Here is a 26,094-nt window from a genome sequence, read left to right on the forward strand (position 1 = left end):
TATGATTATGATTGAGATATTTGCATAACAATATTATTATGACAGTATTTACATAACAAAATCGTGCAAGTGATCTCAATTATATTTTGCAGAACAAAATGGTTACGCCACGATAAATCGAGATCTATTGAGTTTATATTTTGCAAGATTCGATTGTGTCAAATCAAATAAAATTAGATTTGCTTTAAGGTATCAGTCAAAACAGGCGATTCACATGTGCTCGTATGTATGTACATGTATATGTACATGTGCATACGCTTATTAAAGAAAAAGGATGACGAAATAGAACGACTCATTTATCACAGTATTGCATGCAAAGCATGTACGAAATCGCAAGTAAGTTAGCATAAAGGCCAAATGACGATACTGCACGCTTTCCTCTCAGAATATATCCAGGGAGTTTAAAATTTCTTTTTTCCATAAAAGTAACGAAATATTCATCTGTTCCCTCGTCTTCCTTTCCTTCTCTTTCTCTCACTCACTCTCTCTCTCTCTCTCTCTCTCTCACACACACTCTCACTTATACAATTCAACATATTCTTTTTACATTCCATGGCAAGGACTTCGAATGACCACATCCATGGTTCATGATAACTTCTACATATATCTGACAATATCGTTAATAACAAAATAATAAGCCATTGTGTATGTGTGAATACATCACCTGAGAATGAATCGTAATATATTTTTCATTTCCTCCGTAACGTATTTGGGTTTTTTCTACTCTTTCTTTTGATGCATAACTTTCCTCTTCTTGTACGATGGAGTGTGTCTTAACAATCTCTGTCATTTTTACGGATATTATTTAAAAAAGTAAGCAATGTTCAAAATCGAGGAGTTCGCTGTCTTATCCGAATTGATACAGGCTGGATGGTCTCGGCCTCTCGACGACCTAATGTTAACATTTTTTTTTTTTTTTTCCCCTTAACGAAACATTAATATTTTTATATAGCCTTCAAAAGAAGAGATTGAACCTCTCCGGTTAGTTCTGTGAATGCTTAATACATACAGCAAAACTTATTCTTTAATTGACGCGACCGATTAAGATAAATAAATCATATTTAAAGCTTCTCAAAATTTTTAATTTTGGGAAATCCAGTAGAGAAAAAAATAAATACGATCATTCTCATGCAAAATCAATAGAATAAAAACGAGATAAATGAGACAATTATTAGACATAACTAAAGAAACCTTAGTTATATCTAAAAAAAAAAAAAAAAAAAAAAAAAAATCTAAACGATCTCTTTTTTTCTTTCTCTTTTTGTTTTTTGTTGTTTTTTTTTCGAAGACAACGAACGTTATAAGATGGTTTTGATTTACCATCTCGACAAATTTCGCCGCGTTAGATACGATTAAGCAGTCATCAGAAATATCACTGCTTATCGTACTTTACATTCGCAAGAGGGAACTTTGGCAACAAACACACTCGCATAAAGTTCTGTAGCTGAACAGCACAGCCTTTTTTACGCGCACACAAACTGTAGCTTCAATATACATATGGTTCTCTCTCTCTCTCTCTCTCTCGTTTAATGTTTCTCATTAATATAATAGCGGTACACATTAATAATAATTTTAATTGGATTTTTTTTTTGTAGCATTGATGTAATAATAATATAATATTATGTATATGTATATATCATACAATACCGTATGTACAGTGTGAGAGAAGAATCGTTTTATATCGAATAACAAAATGTACAGCGATACGAGGTAACATCGAGGTCGTCGAATCGTTTTCTTCAATATTCCTCATTTTGTTTCACATTTTCCAGGTAGTCGAAATAATCGGTATCAGTATCTGAGGCAACAAATCTCGCAAAAACATTAATTTTTATACACATTTACGTGAACGGCTGACAATCGATGCTCAATGCCGATAATCGGAAACAGAATAAAATAAAATAAAAAGAAAAAAACAGCAAAATCAATGCAGGAGCATCCAAAGGCAAGGGGAGAGATAAAGTGCAATACTAACGTACTCATAATTCGAGTGTTTTTATCAGAGAATACTTATAAACAAGTTTCGCTACTATGGCATTCCTAAATAGATTGCAACTGAAATAAATATATATGCAGATCAATATGAAAGAAAATAAACATATATTTATTTCTCATCTCATAAACGCTTATAAACGAAAACAGAGGGGGAGGGGGCACATAGATTTTGTATATATGTAATGTAATTTCGTTTCCTTGTCATCTATTTCAAGCTCTGTTACTCTCAAGTTCGTTACCGCGATTCTGATTTACATGTCGTTTAAAGAAACAAAAATCGGTCCACAACGATGTTCACGTGTGCTTCTCGTATGCCCATCGAATGAAAAAAATGTGAAGTAATCATGTATTTTACATGTATGCGATACAGGTTAGCATGTTAGCTACCATCTCACACTCGTTATGTACATACACTGTTAAATGGTCCTATTTTCTTTCTTTTTTTTTTCCTTTGTTTAGTTTTTCTCCACAAGTACATTTGCACTAGTCTTTGCGAACTCTTATCACTTAGCCATTTGAACCGGTCAATGGCACAGGCTGAGACTGCATCCTGTTACTTTAAGGCGGAGTGGAGCACCTAACTTTTTGAATGTAGTTTTCACATATCGGATTAAAATAGCTCAAAAAAAAGTATCATCCGTTCTCGGAAGCAATGCAAATTCTTCGATGATTCAGTCAAAGTAATATCGCAAAATACAATCGTCATAGCGTATCGTCGAGTTTCGTGTAAAAAATAAAAAGAAGAAAAGAAATAGACATAGTCAGTATATCAATCTGTGGAAACATCACATGTGGAGAAAGAGCACAGAAGAGCGTATAGAAAAATTAAAAGAGGATCTATCGAAGAAATAGTTGTTACAACTTTTTTGGAATGTTAACTTCGTTATTGATAACGGGGGCTAAATATGAAAATCTTTTGGGGGGACGGAGGGGAGGGGGAAGGCGCAGAGAAAGGGAAGAAAACTAAAAGCTTGAGTATGTGTAAATGTCTAGTACAATCAATAACTTTCAAAGATTTGTAAAGCAAGAAATTGAGCTTTAAAAAAATAAAAGAAAAAAAGATACTTAGAAGAAAGAAGATATTTTGTCATGTCCAGATATTTTAGCTGCGATTATATGATTATACTTTTTTCGAGTTACTACTCCGATATGCATTCCATAATACTTATGTCGTATAATTAGATATTTCTCAATCTCTCGCTTATCTCGAGAAAGGTGTATCCCCAGCTGGACTATTTCCTATATACTGGAGAAAAATAAAAATTACCAACAGAGCACAATATCTTTTTTTCGTTTTTACACAATTTTGATATCTTCGTAAAGAAAAAACGATATATAACAAACTCTCTTTTTAAGAAAGTTTTTTACTCTCTCCCAATTCTAATTCATTAATAATAATTAACTCGCATTATATAATACTACATACATTACACTTTCATGCCCTTTCATATATACGAAACTTATCCATGATAATTTACTTTATCATTACCTATATAAAGGCGATAAGTTTCCATGACACTCATTCGTGAATGAGACTGCTGTACGAACATTATTATTCTCGTATAGAATAACATGTTTCGTGATAACGCGAGAACAGTTTTTATTTCTCTCAAGGTAAAATGTATACGTTCTCGCACTCTCCTGTTTCAGTGATAAGCAATATGAAACGAGTTTAGAACTGTAATTAAAGTTAGTTTATAAACGCAAAGAGGGATTAACACTAATATTTAACCCGTTTAATATTTGGGACACAATACGCGCGCGGACCGTAATATCCTGAGGTTACAGAATTCATAGACTTATATTTAAAAACGCGTATTACAGTAGTTAAAAGCAGAGCATTATATATTATGCTTCATATTTCTCTTAGGCTCAGTTTCTTAGGCATTTACAGGCATACAGAAATTTAAAAAGTATGGCTTACATATATTTTTCTCTCTCTTTCTATCTGTGTTAATTTGAAAGAGATGAGATTCCTCTTACTATTATATATTATGTATACATATACACCATACTATGTCAGCGTATATATTTCTACTTACATACGCTTTATCGAAATCATGTTTCTTTTTACGCCTGTAAATAATGCCTCGGAAAAAAAAAAAAAAAAAAAAAAAAATGCAAAAACCTATGTTTCGAGAACATTGATGGAACATTATCATTTGTAAGATATATCCAATAAGAAAAAACGAAAACTTAGGAACTAGGAACGTACTTCGCAAACAGAATTTATAAAATTCGAGTTACTTAATGAGCAAACATATGTGCACATGGATTATCTTTGTGCACTTCTGGGGTTACTCTGCAATCTAGTCGTAGATCACACATTATATAGTAGAATCAGGTTGAATAAAATTCAACTTTTTGTCCTCTAACATCTGACAACTGCGACACGCATCTGTTTATATATGGGCTTTTATGCATCAAAAATTATATCAATAAACTGTTCAATTTTTTTTTTTTTTTTTTTTTTTTATACAAAATCTGGAATAAAGGATTATATAACATTATAGACGATAGACAAGTAAGCGAGGCAGTAGATATTGTCAGTGATTCGTAAATGTAATATAAAGTCTATTGAACGAATAATATTATAGTATAAGAATATTATAGCATATTCACATGAAATGCAATTAATTTGGAATAACTTTTGTTTAGAACACCTGGAAAAGTTCAGATATTTCAATGTGTATATAATGATTATATGATCGAACAGCAATCTCATTTCTATAATTACTTGATAAAATCTATACGAAATCTACATGAATTATACACACACATACAAATTCATTCACATCATCGTATTTTTACTGATCACAAGCAAGTATTTTCTTATATTATCATTATGAATATAATTATCAGTTATTTATTAAATAAGCAAGTCTGTGTAAAAATTTATTTTGCGACACATTCGGCATTCTATCTTCACAGACATTTGACCAGATTTTGAGCGCACTTTGACATTTTCAAAACCCAGTTAGTGACTTTTTTTTATTCTATACTATCGAGTGCTCCATAGCTGGAAGAAGTAGCCACTCTGAGTTTTAACTCAACCACACTATCATCTCAATATATTACATAACTGCACATTTACATTTCTCCGATATAGTCCACATGTCTTAATTTGTATTATCAAGTAAAATACCTGATATCTCTTTATATTTTAACCTGTAATATTTCGACTCACCAACTGGTTCATAATCTTCCACAATGACAATTAAGATTGTTCCAGCTCAAGAGTTCAAAATCTTATTATAGTTTTATGATATTCTTAGCAAATTTCTCGATTTAATGCGTGATTAAAGTACACACACCTGGCTTTGTCAATTTTGTTCTCCGTTGATTCACCTAACGATTCACAAGTCCAAAGGCACCAGGAAACACCATTGTTTGATGTGTGAGGTTTTCTTCTTCACAGACCTGCTTCATGATAGACCTGGTTATTACAAGTTCGTATTTCTTTGTAATGTTTCCTTTAAGCACTTTTTGAAAATTTACACTCTCATTAAAAGACAATCTTTGAAAATTTATAGGGATATCTATAATGTATTTACACGCGTGATTCATACACTGGAAGTTCCCTTTAATTAAAGAAACAATATATATATATGTAATTCTCGAGAGATAACCTTCACATTTCCCAAACAAATGTTCTTAATTGTCAATACTGAAGATTCGCGACACTGTCATCATTGTTTGAAATTCACACAAATGCAATGTACATTGTTGGAATATACGTTTCTTTCTCTTTTTCTTTGTCTTCCATTTTTGGAGACTGATTGTATGTACACTGCTGTTATCTCTTGAGGCACACTTCGTATAGCTCGGTTTCATTAATCTCGCTTTACCAATACACCAATTCATTTGATTCGAGCAATAAGATAGATGATTCTCCAAGCGAATTTTATGTCCATATTCAAGGGATATGTAACTGTATACACAGTACATACAAGTGCTTGATCTTGTATTATCAACGAAAGACCCAAGATTAAACTAACTAAATGTAATTTGTAATGGAAGTGGTTTACCAATACAAAAGTTATTGTTATTGCCTATTTCCTTTGTTTCAACAACTTTCACTTCACTGTCCACTATAGAACTGTATACGACCGGTTGCAGTCACATTTTCTCTCATGACCGCGTCCCATGCTATTAATAAAAATAAAAAAAAGACAAAATTAGTAGAAATAAACGTGAAATGACAAGAATAATATAATCGAGTAACTTGAATTATGTTACAATACATCTTACCTAATCCAACGAAAGATACGATCTTATCGTGGTTGTACGTCTGCACATTCAACTCTTCCTCGGGTGCTACATAAAGCATAGCAAAGTCTTCTTTCGGCGGATGAAATTTCTCCATGATTCCGGGTGGTGGTGGAGGCGGTGGTGGCAGATACGTAGGCGGTGGAAATCTTGTGTTGGGATAGCTCATGTATGGTAGCGGTTGCACCATGACCGGATGCACAGGCGTCACATGAGTATTCGTCGGTGTTATATGGGCGTTCGGTGATTGCATATGATAATTCGACGAAAACTTGTCGTACCTTGCGGATTTCTCGGTAAACAAAGGCGGATTTTTCTCGAAAGTGTTGAGTGATAATTTATTAACGAGCGGCGGTACAGTCGGAGAGAAAGTGGAACTACTTGTCGCGGTTGCCTGAGTCTCCTCGTTGCCGTTGTCCTCCGAGAGCAACAATTGTTCGTTTATCTCGAAGCCAAACGTAAGTTCCGTTGGTAGATTATTGTTCTTGGCGATGTCCGAGGTGGTTTCATCCAACAAGATTACCGCCGGTCTAGGAATTGAATTTTTCGTCTGATGCATCTCCACCGACGATGATCTTTGTGGTTGGTCTTTATCAGACTGCGATTTGGTTTTTTTATTCTCCATATCTTCGCGCTGTTGAGTATCTTGCTTCGGATTTTGCGTCTGACAGATTCCCACTTTCACTACATCGTGCTTCATCGTAATGTTATTGTTCGGATATTCTTTCACGATCCTTGCTGTTCTCGGATCGCTACTAGTCATTTTGTTTTTGTTATTGCTTGGCTCGGACTCGACATCCTGCGACTCTTGCGTAAGTTTTGCAGTTTTCAACTTCTGTGCGTCTGCACTATCGCTATGGGATGCGATTGTCGGATTAGTCCTGTTTTCGGACTGCAAAGTATCGATGCTGTGTGATTTTTTAATCGGTTCATCATGATAAGGAGGTGCAATCTTTTTAACATATTGTTCTTCATACAATCCCTGAATTTGTATATTTTGATTACCATGTACATAACTTCTGCGAGAACGAGGATTATTAGTTCTCGAATGTGCCACAGAATCTTTATTATTGACAGTGCAATTGGAATTATTATCGGCATCGAGTGGATTATAATTCATCGTTGTATTATTATTATTCAATCTTGGCGTTACAGTGTTTGTTGCGATAGTTTCACTTGTATTCGTGTTGTAAGTGTTCGAAGCCGTAAGGTGCTTTTGTTCTTGTTGCGTTAGACTCTGCATTTTTTCGATGTCCTGTACATATTTAAACACTTGAATATTCTTATTAATTGCTTCTTCCTGAGCTTCGGCTTTCTTTCTATCCGATAAATTTTTCACTTTTGTCAGTGTCGGCGAAAGCGACTTCTCGAAAGCGAGACTCAAGGTCGCTGCTGCATGATTCGATTGGGCGAAATTTTGTTGTTGCCTCACTTTTCTCTCCGAATGCTGTATCTCGTCCAAACTTGGGTAATAATCTTGCGGTACTTTGTCCGGCTCTGAAGGAGTCTTGGGAGGTACACTGGGCCACGATGTTGTATTCAACATGCCCGGAACGATAGTGGACATGTTCAGATTGTGCGATATAGTAGCCATGCGCGCTATGTCCGCATAACTCGCTTGCGGAGTACCGCCTGATGAGGTCGCGACTTTAGTTAAATTATGCTTCGAGCTATTCGACGTAACCGGCAACGAATGGACCGAATCTAAGTCGCTGCTATCCGACTTGTCACTGCAACAATTATACATATTCTTTTATTATTATCTTTATGTTAATTAGTATTAGTATTGATATCTCTTTAACTTTTGGGTGTTTAGTCAAATTATATATATATATATATTTATATATTTATAATTATCAAATTACCTAGGAGGCATACTGCTCGCCGATTTTCTTCGCAGTTCGGGAGAGAGCGGTGTCCTATATTCATTGGAGAATCCTCTAGAATTTTGTAGATACGATCCTGACGTCGTCAGATTTTGCGCCCTGCTACCACTGGAGCTTCTCCTCTGTTTCTTGCTCTTCTTCTTCTTCGTAACTACCAGAAATTCCGCCGTCTCATGTTCCGGTTCCGGATTGATCTTTTTGTTGGAATTACGGCGACTAGTGTAATCCTCTCCCGTATCGTTGCAATATATCGATTGACCCTCCTCTGTCCCCCAAGATCGTCTATCGCCTCGACTATCAACTGTCGCGTCTCCAGTGCTCCTTTGCTTCGGACGTCGCAATGCCACATTTTCACCTATTACATTATAAAGACAATATGATATTAGAAAAAATATGTAAATAAATATGAAAGCATATATAAATTTACTAAAAATTTCCAATTTTCATTTATGTAAATATATAATCAATTCTTAGATATAAAATTTATATAAAATTATAAAATATTTATAAAAATATGAAATTTATAAAATACATACATTTATGTACATATAATCATACCATGTTGGCTGGATACACTACTGGCCCCACTGGAACTAACGCTTTTTTCTGTTGTGAGATCCTCTAATTTTGTCTTTGAAATCTCTTCCAAAGAGTTAGACTTTTGTAACTTTGATGGTAACTGTTCTCTCTTTGTATCTTTCTCTCTAGTTCTCGGTTTTGTACCAGAGTTGGCTTTCACTCTAACAGGATTACTAGTCTTTCCTTTTTTGCTTTTGGATTCTTTATTCTCAATAAAGTTAATTAAGCTGTCAATATCCTCATTACGATGACCCTCCACATTTTCAGCATTGTAAACTTTGACATTATGTTCCTGAGTATGTTTCCTTCTAAGTTTCTTTGCAAAACGATCATTGTAGGATTGTACAGCGTTTCCGTTTTCGTCCAACGATTTCTTTTCTCCCGACACAGATGGATCTTTCATCGTGATGTGCTGCGCCGTATACCTGGGACCTTCTGCGCACAATTGACCTGCTTCAGTTTACAATAAATATAAATAGAATAAATAAAAAAATAAAAAGTCAGATTCAAAAATAAAGATCATTTTTTTTTTTTAATCTAAATTAGCATCATCGAATCAGTAGCAGCTACGAAATATTTGACGTTTGTGCAATATAGAATGCTTAAATTATATTATTGATAGTAATCGCAAAATTTTCTTTCTATAGTAAAATTAGTTTGAATGCTTCAATTGCAGATCCTTCTGTCGCTAATTGAATAAAACTTCTTTATAGAGTATTCGACACAATACTAATTCAGTAATTAGTAACCTTGTGATATATTGCATAAACATCAGTAATGGCTAATACTTACAATAAATAACTCTGTTATTAAGTTTATGAATTATAGAAAACGCGCATATACATTTCTACAAAATAAACTTTCAAGAGTTTATTAAATATTGTGTACAATATATGTATATGTATATATGTTAATCTTACCCAGCGTTAAATTCTGTGCTTGCCAAGACGGCATCACAGAGCACAAACTTGGCACAATCTTGCTTTGGCTAGTACTAGAACTGTTTGAAGCTCCTCCTATACTGCATTTTACACTGTTGTGTGGTTGACACAATGTTCCTGTCACTTCTGTACCATTAACAGACATTTTTGATTTCTCCTGCTTATGATCGCGAATAGGAAATTCTATAGGGCTATCCACATCTAAAGTTGCCAGTGTGACATAATGGATAGGTTTACGTGGTTCAATGATTCTCATCTCAGTTCCTTCATCATTTTCGGTGTCTAAGGAGCGAGGTCTTTGAATTCCGCTTGCCATAGATCCCACATTTCTCTCACTGATAGCACCTACCTGCAATGGATGAAAAATAAATTGTAATATATACAGTTTTATTTTCTTTGCTCTACTTTGTCTTTATATACTATATAAAATGATAAAACTTTTCAATGATTAAACTACAGAATTGAGAGGAGGAACTTATCAAAATAATTGTGCCATGTGTGCACAAATATTGATTATATAGTACAAATAATACTTTACCTCAATATCGCCTAAATCGATTACCATGTAATCCGATTCTGGAGGTGGATTATCTGATTCCAGCATTTTATTTGTTCCGTATTTTCCTTTACCAATTCTTTTCTCTCGTGTTTCAAGTTCTATCTCGCTTGAACTAACTGTGTCCCTTTTCGATTCCTTCTTTTCTTTTTCTTTTTCTTCCTTTTTTGTACTGGTATACGACGGTTTGTCTAGAGACTTGGATTTTTCCTTATTGGTCCAGTCATATGCTGACCGCTCCACACAGAAATTCTTCTTCACAAAAATATAGAAGAAAATTGTTGATATATTAATTATTCTTAAAGTTTCACATCAATGTTATAGAATTTTATCACATATTTAAAAAATCTGTCTTTTATATAATTTATTATTAATAAAAGCGTTTATGTTTATAAATATTGAAAAATGGATATTAATATTAATTATAAAAAAAAAATACCTTTTTATCAAATGATAGATCTAGATTAGCCAAAGAAGCAAGGCTATGCGATGCATCTACATCTGATGGTAATGATCCACCTTCTCTCTGTCTAGCAGAAACACTAGGTCCTATATACTTCTTGTTTTTTTTCCTACTGCTTCCATAAGTATGACATGAACTGGATGTTGGATAAGCAAAACTACTATCAAATTCTGAAGCAATAGGATGTGCTAAATTTTGCAATGATCCGCCATGTGTCAAACGCTCAGATACAGAATCCCGTTTATGTCTTCTTCGATTTGAGCCGGGGAGACAACGCGAATTACATATCACCCTATGTCCTTCTTTGGTCTCATCCGCTTCTGCTTCTTGTAAAAGTTCCTATAAAGAATATGACGTTCCATATATATCTGGTTCCTAACACATTACTGAATTGTTTATATTTGATGTATAGTTTCAAAAGTATATATCTTATCAATATAAAATATATACCTTATCAAATATATATCTCTTATTCCATATATACCTTAAAAAGATGAGATTTTCCTTCTCGATCTTTTGGACACTTGTACGTTATAGCTTCATCCAGTAAAGCACGTAATTCGCTATCATTTAATTCGGAGAGAGTTGCTGGTTCTTCCTAAAAATAAGAACAATTTAAAAAAATTAAGTTGCACATTTATGCGCTATTGCAAGAATTACATTTTTACATTTGTATAAAATTTTTTATTTTGATGTATCAAAGTATAGAAAAAACTATTATTTTAATTTACCGACAAATATTTTAAAAAACTATTATTAACTAAGAATTTTTTCCTAAATCTTGTTTTTCTTTTTAAGATATAATACAGCATATATAGATGTCTGTGATTTAAATCATTATTTAGACATCATATTATGAGAAATACATGGTCAACATTTTATTTACATTGTTTTTCATAAATTGTTATATTTTATATTAAAATAACTTTACATTACAATAGGAACTAGTTAACAAGTTGAATAGATAGAGAGGAATATAGACAGATTTTCAGAGTGAATTTAAGGTTTCTCTTATTGGATCTGTTTAAACCTTACAATAATACATGTTATAAAGTGTGCAGTGTAGAAAAAAAAGTGCATGCATCCTGTGTATGTGTACGCTGCCATTTCTAAAATATTTTGAATAAATATTTAATATAATAAAGCAAATTGATCCACTTTGTAATTCTTTACAAAGTTTTATCTCCGTCAATACATACATATTAGATGTAATCAATTAATCTGTTATAAATAACTAGTAAATAAACTAAATTTTTCATATATATGGAATATATACAATATACATACACGATAAAATTATTAGAAATAAAATCAGTTAACATATGCAAATGTCGAGCGTGCTCTGATGCAAAGTTTATCAAAGGTATAATTAAACTCGGGTGCAAGAAAGCACACGCGCATTAAAACGACTGCCTTAAAACGTTACATTCATTAGCGTCAGAAAAGTGTCTAAAAAAAAAAAAAGAGATGGATAAATACATCGGTACAATTGAAAAGGGAATGCGGAAAGGCAGGAAGCGAAGAGCTATCTCAAGATAACGAGGAATTACGGCGAGTTCGCGCACATTAACGACGTCGAAGACGTCGAGGATTGTCACACGTCAGAGTCCGAATTTCTTATAGGGTGTCATGCGCGAAAAAGACGAGAACAAAGAGATCGCGACAAAGGGAAGCGAACGGCGAACAATTCACTGCGTAAATCGGCGATCGTCTTCTTCGAGAGAACGTTGCAAAAAATGCGAAGAGCCGTCCTCAAGATTGATAGCGCTCTAGCAGCGATTAGCTCAATTAAGACGAGCGAACGAGATAGAAATACGGAGAGAGAGAGAGAGAGAGAGAGAGAGAGAGAGAGAGAGAAAGAGAGAGAAAGAGAGAAGGAGGGAGATATAAAGAGATATCGGGATGACTTACGAGAAACGGTGGAAAAAAAATCTGCTGGGCAATGCCGGAACGAAATCGCTATATTTTTAGAGGACACACGCACACGCACACGCACACACACACATACAAGCTGAATCGCCGAGACCCCGTAACGTAATCGAAACTCTTCGCTGCCGTTACGCGCTTGCTACTTTCCGCGACAAGAACGGACGAAGAACGTCGTCCATCCCGGGACACGCGTCGCCGGAGCCCGGAGCACGATGCGGTGTCCTCGTCCTCGTCGTCGTCGTCGTCGTCGTCGGCGTAAGGAGGAAAAACGTCGGCGAAAACGTGTCCCGGTTTTTTTTGAAAGCTACTGCGACGAGCGGGCGCGGCGCGCTCTTCCCAGCATGGCCGCCGCCATTACACTGAAAGCACTGCCAACCCAGGAGCGTATGACGTGGGGGGGGTTTTGGGAATCTCGCGAGATCTCCCTCGAAATAGCTTTTGTTTCACTCGGTCTTTCTCCCTTTCTTTCTTCGTCGACGATCTGCGACTGTTGCGAATAAGAACGCGAGAGAGAGAGAGAGAGAGAGAGAGAGAGAGAGAGAGAGAGAAAAGATTGTGATTTTAATCTTTACAATATTGATTTTGTTTCGATGAGATCGATTCTCTCTTGATGTCGTGAATACACGAAAATAAATCTTGCGTCGATTGTGACGTCTCATTTCGTGTTATTGTCGCGTGCAAGGAATCATTTTCGCATTATGTTCTTTTGTATGAAGCAACGAAATCTGATTTGTCACGGATGGAATGGAACGTTCTTGTTTGCGATAATTTACGCGTGCGTATTCGTGACTTCTTGGAATATCGTATGTTATACGATGTTATCTGAAATTTAAAATCAGACGACCGCATTTAGCCTTAAATATGTAGGATATGAGATATACGAGAAGTCTTGTCTCTGTTGTGCTCCGTGACAATGCAAGAGGCGCATTGAAATATGTGTTTCTTCCGGCGGTTTCTAATTGTTTAACGACGTATTGTCATATTCGTAATGCGAACCGCAGTTCGAAGCTTGTTTTTTTTTTGTCTTGGATACTCACAGGATATACATGGCGACTCGATAAACATGCGCGTCATCGACGTTAGAGAAATGCAGAGTCGTTACGCGTCTACACGTATCTCGGATATGTTAATTTGCGTAAGATATATTTTATAAAAATAACAGCATAACTTGTTTGGCGATAACATATATCATTTTAAAATTTATCGCCGTGTCGAATGCTTTCATCGGTACCGTTCAATATCAAGCCTGGAAAACAAAACAAAAAGTCAAATTCCTCGCATGTTTTCTCCGTTATATAACTTCAAAATATTTTATATACGCACAAAGATCAAGGATCCAAGGAATTGATAGAATTTCGATGGATAAAAATTTTGTTTCTTATAAAACTGTATATCCTGTGTAATATCCTACAATATATCTATAGAAAGCTTAAAAAAGTTTCGATCCTTACTAATGATCGCTTCGATGTAGAATTTCTCGCACGGACAAGACATCGCTGGGCGATCGGCCGGTGTCACACTGTATACGGAGTTCCAGTTCTAATAGTCACAAACGTCTCGAGAACGCGTGTTCGCGACGATATATTAGGCCATGTACGTCTGTCAATCGCGCATTCTTCTCAAACGTGTCCCTGGATCTCGCCTAACAACCGCGTTTACACGAGGCCGGTCAAGAGATGCAAGTCAATAAAAATCGCTCGCTCGCTCACCTCCTCCTCCTCCTCCTCCTCCTCCTCCTCCTACGAGATAACAAAAATTTACGAGTATCGCGCGATAACAACACTGTTGAGTAACAATAATAAAAATTGAGAATGATGGGAATATTTACAATATATTACTGGTAAAGAGGCAAGTAATTACATTTTTTAATTCGAGGTAATATATGAACTTGAATTATTCGATGTACTATGTAATAATCAAGCAGCTATGTAATAATTAGCGCTTGCTCTATCTCTCGCGACAAAAATAATTATACGCGAAAGAGAGGAGAAAAGGCTACAAACAAAGAAAATAAAATATAGGCTATTAAAAATATATAAAATACACAATGAGATGGTGACTAATAAGCAAAAGAGACGAGCAATTTCGTGGAGGAATATGACTGTACACTTCCAACTCTGTCGCGTTCTCATTGTCTCGGTTAAAAATAAAATCTACATATAGTGGATAAATATTTAACAGCAACAACAAATATCTATTTTTGATATATGTACAAATTGTGCATATCAATATCATGTTGAGAATTGAATCTGTATATTCGTTCCTTGTTTCTCGTGTCTCATTGTGTAATGCGACCTTTTAATTTACCGCTTGACCACTTTATCGATTTCGTGTAAATTCGGCACAATAACCCTGCGAGAGAGATCCTTATTCTTATTACGCAATATTTGTTAAATCAAAGAACGAAATCGGTGCTGAGACGACCTATTTGTTCGCAGTCGCGAGTTACTTAATTACTCGAAAGAAATCGCACGAACTAATCAAACGAACGAAAGGGGATATCAAGAACGTATTTGTACGACGCGTCCTCGCTCTATCGAGGGCCAACACGGCCATTTCAGGAGCGTAACCGAGCGTACCCTCGAATAACAATCAAGATTTACGAGCTTTTCTGTCAAAAAGGATTACTTCGCCTTTCGATCACATTTCGCAAATTTAAAAGTCGTGATAAGAAAACATCAATTTTTCTCTTATACCAAACGTTTTAAAACGAGAAAAAAAAGAGAAATATAAATATACATAAAATTCTTATCCTTGATAAACTGGATTATTATTCGCAATATTAACATTCTGATATATATCCCATCTTAGAACTAGAAAAATGCTAATATCACAAAAAAATAATCCAATTTATTACATATATTTAGCTATAGATGACGCAAAAAAAATTAATTGCTCTCGGGAGAAAATTGTAGCCCAGTATTATTGTCAGGATTAAATGAATCCATCAAACACCTGACTGGTTTAATGAAAAAACTCACCGCGCGTAATTGCATTTAATTTTGTAGTATCTAAAAAATGAGACGGAAAAAATTTAAGTATGACAAATTATTGCCGAAGCAAAATATATTATTAGTGTGTCCTAGATTTTTGATTATAATTATTTAAAGACTCACGGCATTCTGTGCGCGCGGAAGGAGGGAAAAAAATCCTTGAGTGTGTGATTTCGATTCCTCGATTCAACGATGCTCACCTGTTTGCTATCAACGCCGCTATTCAACGGCGAGCTTTGGTTGGCCGAATCGGCACCAGTGGCAAAATTAGTAGCTGGAGCGTTCTCGATGTTTGAACTTTGCTCCACGACAGCGACAGCGGCGACGGAATCGTTGCTGTTGTTGTTATTGCTGCTACTAGTTGTCGTAGTATCGACGTTCTCCGCGTCAACATCGGCGGTAGCGGCTACGGCACGATCGCCCTCGTCTATTTTGTCAGGAGCTACCGGTTCCTGGCGATGTTCCGGCCCTGGGGCCATGTTGATCGAAATTGACAGCGCGGTATCCGCCGTGCTCATGGCTCCTTCTTCGTCATTTCTTTCTTTTTCTTTCTCTCTCTCTCTCTCGTCCCTTCTTTCTCTCTATCTCTCAAGGGCTATCCAGTCTCAAAAGGACCGAGACTGTCGACGTTCCGTGCCGCATTGAAGACGCTGCACCGACCACTTTCAGTCGAATGAGCGCGAGGACATGCTTAGACGAAGAATCCAAATCGGTTGCATCGACGTTTATGCGGGACGTTAAGTTTCAATTAATTCTTGGTCTTCGTTTTTCTGTTTAAATTATAGATTTAATTAGGATTTAGGATTTGTTAAACTCGCGAGTTACTAATTTGAAATATATAAATATAGAAAAGAATTGTGAGTTGCTAGAGAGTTTAGAGATTTAATAGATAATTAATTTAAAATGAGAGGAAAATAAATTTCAGAGATTTTAATTTAGGAAGATTCAATGCGTACTTGTATCGGTGCAACTCGATGCGAAATTTTTAGAAATGATTCTCGCACAATTTCAAGCCGAGCAATTGAGGAAAATGATTCCGTTCCTCACCGTTGACAATTAATGGTGAAATTTCTCGCAGAGTCACTTTATTCGCAGATTTTTCTGCTTATCCAGCTGTCGTTTGTGAAACTTATTACACCGTCCCGTCAACGGATACTCGATGACACTCGACGATAACGATCTCGGCGCGATTCTCGTCGCGTAATTTTGAGGTTAGCCTCGACCGGGCTGTCAACTGCTCGGCTGCCCACAGCTGTCTGTCACACGTCACACAGTCGTCGATCGCACAGTCGACGAATTGCCAGAGTCAAGCATAATGTTCGGTATTCTTCGTCACCGATAGAATATCGTGCGCTAGATACATCGATGCTTTACGAGCGCTGGAAATTGATGTCTCTTCGTGAATATGCGAATGCGACCGCGTGAGCGTTTGTTGGGGGACAACTTACGTAAACGCGACTGCTGGCGGTCACATGTCAAATTCGAACGATCGACGCGTCGAGTGCATATATCGGCGCGTTTTTTCCTCTTCTCCCTCTCTTTCTCTCTCTCTCTCTCTTCTTACACGTCGACAAAATCGTCCTGTTTTTAACAGTATGGATTTTCTACGATCGGTAGTCGTGTCGCTCCTCGAGTGTCGCCGTCGCACTTATCGGCGTTTCCTCTCGACGATGGAAAGCCCGGCTGAGCGGCACCATTTCCAAGTACGCACGACGACGCGCCGCGTATGTGCGTACATGCTCGTTCCGTTCACGAACGGAAGCTTCACTCGCAGCGGGGGGTCATGGGGGAGATGGCGCGGGGGATCGAGGGAAACGACGACACGAAAAACCGTCCGTTTTTGGCGTTACAACGCGACGATGTTGATAATCGCCGCCGCGCTGCCGTGGCGAGCACTCACAATCGATTCAAAATGGCCGCCGCCAAATGCACGCGTCCGTCCGTCCGTCCGACGAGTCATCATGGTACACATATCGAGGATAAGTCCATCCGCGAGGAGATCTCGTGGATAAGATGCACCGCCAGGCACAACACACACGCGCGCACGCACAAAGGCGCGCGTGCGCGAACGCACGCACGCGGTTCGCGGAGACAGGAGTTACGCGCGCTATCGGCCTATTTCCTTTGGCCGCGCGCGCAAAAAGGTTTGACAGACGGATTCATCGTCACCGCCGGCGTCGCGAGCACGACACGACGGACGACGTCTGTCACGGCACGGATGCCGTCGGCATAGTAGGTGCCATTTGGGGCTTCCGAGAGAATTGACAATGTGAATTTCGCGCGGGGCGTCGCGTACGCTCGTCGTTCCGGAGTCGTTCTCGAGATCGGGCGCCGGATTATCGATCGCGTAACATCACCTGGGACTGGGGGGATCGGGGACTTTTCTTTACCACGACGAAGATGACGAGACGAGAAACTCGCGCGAGGGAAACGGAACGGTCGACGAAAAGGGAGGATCAAACATTCGTCGAGAATTCGCGACGGAATTGTCACAAAAGCCACCCTCGAAACTACGATTTCGCGAACGACAAAGTATATGTATGTACGCGGCGCGGAGGCGACGAGTCCGGTCCAGGACCACTCTACATAGGTCCGCCCCCGAGGCTACGAACCTCACCGAGCGACGCGTTTCCGGCGTGTATACGAGACGGTCGCTCGCGCGCGGACGAATATCTCCGGGAAAAGCCGAGGCGGACGCCGCTGTCGCGCGGACACTTTCCCGTCACGCGATAACACGCGACGCAATAAGAAGCAGAATCCTCGCTTTTGCGCAGACGAACGGCGGCGGCGACGACGACGACGACGACGACGGACCAGCCGCTCGGCCTTCGAAAATGTCGTCTGGCGTACAGGCGCGTATCCGCTCCGTCGAGCACCCGGGATAGCGCGTTTCCGGTCTCAAAAACAAGGGCCAAAATCCAGCTGTCAGATTGATTAGAATTTTGTCAATTTCTTCTTTCTTCATTATTATCGCAGGAAAATCATGTAGCGAACGAACGAACGAATGAATGGAAAAGGAACGCCCGAGAGAAAATACACCAAGTATGAACGACTCGTGTTACGGCCATGATTATAAATCGATATATCTCGAAGTTACGCCGTCATTCGATGCAGACTTCGTCGCTGACAGTCGGATCGGCAAAAGGGAGAGGGGAGTATCGTGCATGCGTGCACGCGTGCGTCCGTAAAACCGTAAAGGTGGTCGAATGATCTACGAATACGCGAGTCGCTATCTCCGGATAATCCTTGACACGCATTATCTCGTAGATAGGTATTTATATTTGTGAACGAGAAAAACTGCGCAGGATACCAGAAGAGCTAACCAAAATGACAGAGTCGGAGAATATTTTCTTGTTCGTGCCCAATATGATCGGTAAATATTTGTCATTTTATTTAATACTTGTCCTTAATATTACGTTTTTACTCTTCGAGTAAATATAATGTGTCCTACACGTTGCATGGTCCGATTGGCATACGTCGATGCCCGCCAAAGATTCGATTCAACGAAACATGGATTTTTTTCTCAAATATTGGATTTTCTTTTGCCAAGTCATCCCGTGTAATGTGATTGATTAATCAAATGAAAGTACAAGCGATGCGAGCGTATACGGCGCTTTTAAGGTTGCTTGTATTGATTGATTACGATACGCTAGTGCTCCATGTAACATTTATATCAGCCAGCAATAATGAAATTTCTCGCTATAATCTTCTTGAGAAGCCATAATGTGTTTTGAATTTTTATATGATTACTTGATAATTTCTGAGAAATAGAGGAAAAAATCAGAATACATTAAATTTTATGTATGTATTCGACAGGTTTTGGCAGAGTAATTTTGGCGCTAATTTCCTTTTACTTTATGCCTACCAATTATGTTATTGCATCATGGTGTTACGTGATCAGCTCGTTACTGGATGCGATAGATGGCCATGCGGCAAGATATTACAATCAAAGCACAAAGTTTGGTGCAATCTTGGATCAGCTGACGGATAGGGTTGGCACGATGTGCCTTATGGCCACATTATGCTTATTTTATCCTGCCTATATCTTTTGGTTTCAATTAAGCATGTCTATCGATATAGCCTGTCACTGGATATATTTACACACGTAAGAAATAACATGTAACACAATCTAACGCATACAAAGGAGACAATGCGGAGAAAATGTAATGATTACATGTTACTCTCTTGTCAAAATACAATAGGACTCTTTTACAAGGAAAGACCAGTCACAAATTTATCGACATGTCTGAAAATCCAATCATGAGACTGTATTATACAGATCGAATAGTACTATTCCTCATGTGTGCTGGCAACGAAGCATTTTACGCTGGTTTATACCTTTTACACTTTACTGAAGGACCTATCTGTGAGTACCATAAAATTTTATCATTTTCTTTTACGATGCAAACACGAGGGAATATCGCGCGACATTTTATTTTGCAGTGGCTGGTATCGGTCTGTACAGATTAATTGTGTATCTGAGTGCTCCTGTAGCACTTGTTAAAGCTGCTATTTCCGTACTACATGGATATGTTTCGTGCATCAATCTGAGCATCATTGACGTAAAAGAGCGTCAGGAGCGACTTAAAGCGAATTAAATCTCTTTACGTACATATTACTTACTAGTCGAATTGAATGTGATTTACAGATCTTCCTATTCTATAAACTGACATATGTATATGTTTATATATTTCCATATATATTTTTAAAAAATATTTAAAACTGCATGGCAAAGATCTCTACTTGACTTTAGTGATATTTAATGCATAGGAAATATTATATCATGAAATTAGATAAAAAATAATGGTCAAATTCCTTATTCCTATTAAAATATATGTGAAATGTATACTTTTGCAAAAAAAAAAAAAAAGTTATTTTTTAATAATATAGCATTTATTATATTAGATAAATGAGCTATTAGTTTTTTTTTTTTTTTTTTTTTTCAGGAGCTTTGATACTTTTACTTTTGTTATAGAATACAATATATTCATAATCTCTGTGTAGGACCTAATATATCTTCTCATAATTAATGTATGTAGTAAGATTGCATCGTTTTAGGAAATATTGTAGTCAGCAATGTGTTGAATAAAATATAATTTTAAAAATCTCTTTTTGGATATTTAAGTTTATTATAAATATAAAAATTATACTTCCATGTGCACATCTTTTAAAATTTTAAACCAAATGAAGTTTTGCACGAGGAAAACTCAAACCCCTAAAAGTATAATAGGTTAAAAATATAATATCAAGGATAACAAAAATCAGATACAAAGAATATTTCCAGCCTTAATTATTAAATATAAGAAAAGATAAATCAAATTTGTTATAAAGAATTATTCATTTGATATTTTATTTATTCCGTAACAGCATGACAATGACCTTGATTTTATTATGTACATTAATTATGTAAAGGATAATATATATTATAAGTCTTCTAAATACTGAGAAATTATGAATATATTAAACTTTATAAATTCTGCAAAAGGAAAAATCTTTATATAAAAAATCTTGGTGGAATAGAGAACAATAATTCATTGATCTAACGTAATGATAAATGCTATAAAGCAGTAACATATATATGAAACGTTGACATAAAAAAAATGACGTACATGATATATCGTAATTGAAGCACTTGTATGTATGTACGAGTATCAAAACAACACGTTAATAATTATAATACGTGACGGGTAGATTGGCACGCGTACGTCAGGCACCGATATCAATGCGAGTGCGTAAAATAGTTGCGAAAGAACAAATTCAACTCTTGCAACGATGCGATAACTTTACGTAAAATGACAAGAAAAATAACATACTAACCTCAAAGAAGATTCCTCATTCCCCCATCATGACCAGTCATAATTTCGGCGCCATGTTATCACTTCAAACACTCGCGCATGTTGGAAAAGTTGGTGGAAGATTTGTCGTGGATTTTTCTTCTTATCCTTAGGTTACTTCGGAAGATGAATATCCTAGCGTACGGTTGACGAAAACGCCGTGGGATGATGCCGGTTGTCGTCCCGTTGAGACGCGGTCGCGATACGCGCAGCAAAGTTACAATATTTATAAAAACAGATGAGAATTTTCAGCACCGGCACGCACTGAGACGGCGATTCGCAGCAAACACCGGGGCGCCACCGTCGCTGTCAACAGCCGCGTCGGCGGTTTTCCTGCGATATTTGAACTTGCGGATAAAAACCACATCCTTTATGTAACCGAATAATCAATGTGTGATAAAATGGATAGAAAGTAGATGCCTTCGCATAATTATTTCGATACTTCTCTCGTAGATTTAAAGAATATCCGATAATTAATACATAAAACAATATCGTAGGAAAATTTTTTATATAAATCTATGGTAGAAAAATTCTTATAATATCGAAACACACGAGAGGATCTTTGAATGACTGATTAGATAAATACATATTAAGGCTGTATCCTTTTTTTTTTACTTTTTTGTTTTTAATTCAGTTTCAAATCAAATGCGAAACTATATGTAAATCAAAATATTAGCGAAATTACAGTTATGGAATTTTCCCTTCTCGTTCTACAACAATATTTTTATCGAGATTTTCATCGAAATCTGCTCTTGAAGGATATATCAGTTTTTGATTTCCATCGGTATCTTCTATTTTAACTTGTTCAACAGTTATAAAGTTATAACCATAAGTTTCACTCAATTTTGGATTGATGATACATGAGATTAACAATTCCTTCAAGAATTGATCCAATACATTCCTAGAAGAGTTAAAAAAAAAAAATAGCAGATTATCATAGAATTGATCTCTTCTCTTACATCTTAAAAATTCAAATATATCTTTACATAAATTTTATATATATAGAATCTTAAATTATAGATAATCTATGTTTTATTTCACCTGCAAATTGTATATGATGTAGCACTTGTTACCTCCACAAGCATTTTTTGAGTGGAAAGAGAGACTTTAGTTATATCACTGTTGATGATAGGTGGAAATGATATAATTTGTCCCGAATGATCCAACAGACACGGAAATAGAGATTTACCTTCTAGCAAATTTAAATATTTATATCTTTCAGGATATACATCTTGTTTTGTTATTTTGCATACATTTTCAGCTTCTGCTTGCAATTGTTTAAACAGAGTATCTCCTGTGTATATCTTGTTGCGCATAAAAGGTTGAACTTTTAATTCTACAGGTGGCTTTGCTGTATATGTCAGATTACCTAAAACACAAAAAATATATGTTAGCAAAATATTAATATAAAAAAAATTAATTTTCTATTAAATATTTGTTGATACTCTCTTTACCAGATGCTATGAATTGCATATCATGAGTTGCTATTGTAGCTGCATTTTTATTTTCACATATTCCATTATGTAATTTTGTTTGCAATTGAAGAAACTTTTTGAAACTTATCTCTGTGAAATTTATTTGTTTTACAATACATGCAGCTATGAAAGGTCTGACACTATCCACATGTTCTGTGACTTTTATTACTGCTTTATCATGTATTATTCCTTCAATTAGTAATTGATGTCTTCTTAAATGCATTCGATCAAAACGAGGAAAGAGATTATCTTTTTTTAAGTTTATATACTGATGAACAATTCGTGATTTATTTTCTGTAACGTTTAATTTCAAATAATCAAATATTTTTTTCACGTTGCTAACACATTCACATAAGCGTTTTAGGTTGTCATCAGACATTTCATTCAGTTGTACATTCAGCTTCTCTAATTTATCACAATTTGCCAATTCAACTGGTAGATCTGTATTGTAATATAATTACATATTATACTTATTTTCTTACATTTATATAATTTCCAAGAATATTTGTATGCGAATCATTTTCAAACTTAATAATAAAAAAACATACAAAAGATACAATCAAAATATTCAACAATATATTACCTAGAAGTAAATTGCACTCAAGATTTAAGATCTTTAATGCTGGAAGTTGACTTATAGTAATCGGAACTTTCTCTATCTTATTATTATTGACGTAAAGTTCCGACAAACATACGAGTTCCGCATAGCAGACGTCGGGAAAGATCTTCAATTTATTGTTCCCCACATTTAACATGCTCAATGCGACGTTTCTACGCAACGATGGTATAGATTCCAAAAGATTCGAGGCAAAATTCATTTTCTTCAATTGAAGCAAGTTGCCTAATTCTTGTGGATAAGAGGTCAATTTGTTTTTTGAGCAATCAAACATCTTCAGATTAATTAATCTGCCAATTGAGCTCGGTAACTCGGCGATCTCGTTCGAATGCAATATTAAGGTCGTAAGATTCGTCAATTCCCCAATTTCTTCCGGCACACTCTGAAGACATGTTTGCGTTATGCTCAGAAAATTCAAATGACGAAGATTAAACAGGTTCTTGTCTAGTCCTGATTTTTTTAACGTTGCGGACACCCCCGAGCCAGTTAATATCAAATGATGATTGTTTTCCAGAGCTACCTGTTTTATTCTTTGGGCTATTAATGTCGACTTCTCGATTATTATTGGATTTGTTGTCATTATTGGAGACACTAATTAATTTTACTCGCGAATTTGACAGCTCAGGCTGTGCGATACAAAATATACCTCGACAAAGCCCTTTGCCCTTTTAGGTTATATACGTACGGGTCACTTAATGTATGTATGTAGGATTAGAATAAACGTATAAGCTGAAGAATAAAAAAAATTAGGATAAGTCTTTAAAAAAAAAAAAGCAATAATAAACAGCAAAACAAACGGTTCCTTTTCAAATTAAAACATCTTTTCAAAGATTTTGACGAGAGATAGAGAGAAAAAGAAAATCCGTTTAAATTAATCGGAGTTCGATCAAAAAGTGAATTTTATTTAAAATTTTAAAAAATATATGTTTCACGTAAGAACAGACAAAAAAGTAAATCGGTATGCGCACAAAATATGCAACTCGATATGCAATAATACGTAAGATAATTTTGAGAAAAATAATCTTTTTTATCTTCTTTTTTAAACAAAATGTTTAAATGTCAAGGTTCTGTCCATTTCAAAATTGAAGTTTGAAAAGTCTCGCGGTTAAATTGGTTCGAGTCTTCGCTAAGCAAGGTTCGAGTATCGGCTAAGCGTGGTTTGAATCTCGGCTAAATAATATTCGGATCTCGGCTAACGATAAGCAGGATTCGAGTCTCGGCTAAATATGGTTCGTGTCTCGGCTAAGCAGAATTCGAGCCACTTGGCAATAAGTAAATTTGAATTTCTATTAAATGGGGTTTAAATTTCTGTCAAATGGAATTTGAGTTTTCAATAAATAAAATGCGAAAAACCTTATTAGAAAATTATTCGATCTATTTAAATAATTAATAATAATAATTTTGTTGTTTTCTTTACTTTTTTTTTTTTTTTTTTTTTTTTTTTACCAGAACACTGACATGTAAATGTAAAATGCCAGAAGGAACGAAACGACCTGTATGTAAACGACACGCTAATTAATTAATTTATTTCGACCGAAAATTATCGTACCGCTCGTAATAGAAAAGGGAGAACGACTTCTTGACATTTTGTCTAACTACATCCTGTTAGATATATATTTCAAACTGGTTTTAGATAGCGAAAAGTAGAATTCTTGTAGAGCACCATTCCTTTAATCTCCCTCTTACATATCTGCATGTAATTAAATGCTATAGAACATTCGTTGGTTAATGACAGACAAATAGTCGCTAATGGTAAAAAAGAAATGTAAACGGTCCGGGTGTTGCAAAATTATAAACTGTGTATAAATGCTTATCCATATATATAATTTTCTCCTCAACTCGCTCATTTTTTTGCTGCGCACAGATTCTTATGATATACCTTAGAATTAAGTAATATATTTTCTTGATACTCTGTGTCCGTTATTTCGAGCACGCAAAAAGCCGTACGTAAAAACTTGACAAAGTTTTCGCGATATCTCGCATCATGATCTTATCCAGCGCAAACTAGCGACATTACGATATATACGAATGGTATTGAAATCGACGACCTTGGAGATTATATTTCCGTAGGAGATTATACTGCCGAGGTTCTTCGATGACAAATGTTTGTTCGGTTGAAATTTGCATGTGAATGATACGCGCGAGATATTAATCCTGGCTTTATGAAAGGAATGTGCTAATATAAGTGCCACTCTCTGATTACGTAGACGTACTTGACGCTTCGGATGGCAATGTCGATTATCTAAATAAATTCTTCCTCCGGGAGAAGGGAAATGAACGATAATCCATTGTCTCTTTCTGTCGTTTACTCTATTATAATCTTTTATTGCTTGAAATAAAAATGCGAATGCGTTTCGTCTTCCTGAGTCACCGAGACACACACATTTTAGTCTTGTCCGTAATTAAAAAATTTATCTTTTGAATTTTTTTAGATCGATTACAAATTAAATATTTCTAAAAATTATTATTATTATTATTTTTTTTTTTTTCATTCATATAATTACCTTCTTTTTAGCGGAACAAAGGGCTAATCCCGTATCTCGTAAATTACGATATCG

General features: G+C 36.0%; 3 protein-coding genes across 8 annotated transcripts; 1 reads left to right on the top strand and 2 right to left on the bottom strand.

Moving 5' to 3' along the window:
* Positions 1-488: 488 nt before the first annotated feature.
* Positions 489-18,372, bottom strand: Tyf (twenty-four). 6 transcript variants are annotated; one of them, XM_070298512.1, is made up of 11 exons: positions 17,060-18,371; positions 16,568-16,990; positions 15,812-16,381; positions 11,174-11,287; positions 10,666-11,028; positions 10,209-10,481; positions 9,650-10,019; positions 8,709-9,182; positions 8,130-8,505; positions 6,247-7,994; positions 489-6,144 (listed from the first exon to the last, which is right to left on the bottom strand). In XM_070298512.1, exons 3-11 carry the CDS (start codon positions 16,127-16,129, stop codon positions 6,077-6,079), a joined length of 4,104 nt encoding a protein of 1,367 aa, XP_070154613.1. In that variant the 5' UTR covers positions 16,130-16,381; positions 16,568-16,990; positions 17,060-18,371; the 3' UTR covers positions 489-6,076. The 6 variants fall into 6 exon arrangements, with proteins under 6 accessions (XP_070154613.1, XP_070154614.1, XP_070154617.1 ...); XM_070298513.1 differs by having other exon boundaries at positions 10,209-10,478; positions 16,568-18,372; XM_070298516.1 differs by having other exon boundaries at positions 8,709-9,161; positions 16,568-18,372.
* On the top strand, positions 17,840-20,606 carry Pis (phosphatidylinositol synthase). The gene is made up of 4 exons (XM_070298523.1): positions 17,840-18,984; positions 19,428-19,716; positions 19,814-19,977; positions 20,055-20,606. The coding sequence occupies exons 1-4, from the start codon at positions 18,939-18,941 to the stop codon at positions 20,207-20,209; spliced, it is 654 nt and encodes a 217-aa protein (XP_070154624.1). The 5' UTR covers positions 17,840-18,938; the 3' UTR covers positions 20,210-20,606.
* Positions 20,607-22,087: 1,481 nt separating this feature from the next.
* LOC138934726 (leucine-rich repeat-containing protein 47) lies at positions 22,088-24,308 on the bottom strand. The gene is made up of 4 exons (XM_070298748.1): positions 23,504-24,308; positions 22,900-23,361; positions 22,487-22,814; positions 22,088-22,346 (listed from the first exon to the last, which is right to left on the bottom strand). The coding sequence occupies exons 1-4, from the start codon at positions 24,114-24,116 to the stop codon at positions 22,133-22,135; spliced, it is 1,617 nt and encodes a 538-aa protein (XP_070154849.1). The 5' UTR covers positions 24,117-24,308; the 3' UTR covers positions 22,088-22,132.
* Positions 24,309-26,094: the final 1,786 nt, after the last annotated feature.

This window comes from Polyergus mexicanus, unplaced genomic scaffold (assembly GCF_030449975.1).
Source record: "Polyergus mexicanus isolate NDT 795.1 unplaced genomic scaffold, iyPolMexi1.0 SCAF_7, whole genome shotgun sequence".
NCBI classification, from domain to species: domain Eukaryota; kingdom Metazoa; phylum Arthropoda; class Insecta; order Hymenoptera; family Formicidae; genus Polyergus; species Polyergus mexicanus.

What these genes read in the sequence shown, in the direction of transcription:
- Pis (XM_070298523.1), top strand. Translation starts at nt 18,939, where the DNA reads ATGACAGAGTCGGAGAATATTTTCTTGTTCGTGCCCAATATGATCG. An exon ending in CACTGGATATATTTACACAC is followed by an intron (nt 19,717 to 19,813) that starts GTAAGAAATAAC and finishes AAAATACAATAG; the next exon opens with GACTCTTTTACAAGGAAAGA. An exon ending in CTTTACTGAAGGACCTATCT is followed by an intron (nt 19,978 to 20,054) that starts GTGAGTACCATA and finishes TTTATTTTGCAG; the next exon opens with TGGCTGGTATCGGTCTGTAC.
- Tyf (XM_070298512.1), bottom strand. Translation starts at nt 16,129, where the DNA reads ATGAGCACGGCGGATACCGCGCTGTCAATTTCGATCAACATGGCCCCA. An exon ending in GAAAATCTCATCTTTTTAAG is followed by an intron (nt 11,029 to 11,173) that starts GTATATATGGAA and finishes TATTCTTTATAG; the next exon opens with GAACTTTTACAAGAAGCAGA. An exon ending in TAGTGTATCCAGCCAACATG is followed by an intron (nt 8,506 to 8,708) that starts GTATGATTATAT and finishes ATAATGTAATAG; the next exon opens with GTGAAAATGTGGCATTGCGA.
- LOC138934726 (XM_070298748.1), bottom strand. Translation starts at nt 24,116, where the DNA reads ATGACAACAAATCCAATAATAATCGAGAAGTCGACATTAATAGCCCAA. An exon ending in TATGCAATTCATAGCATCTG is followed by an intron (nt 22,815 to 22,899) that starts GTAAAGAGAGTA and finishes TTTGTGTTTTAG; the next exon opens with GTAATCTGACATATACAGCA. An exon ending in ACATCATATACAATTTGCAG is followed by an intron (nt 22,347 to 22,486) that starts GTGAAATAAAAC and finishes TAACTCTTCTAG; the next exon opens with GAATGTATTGGATCAATTCT.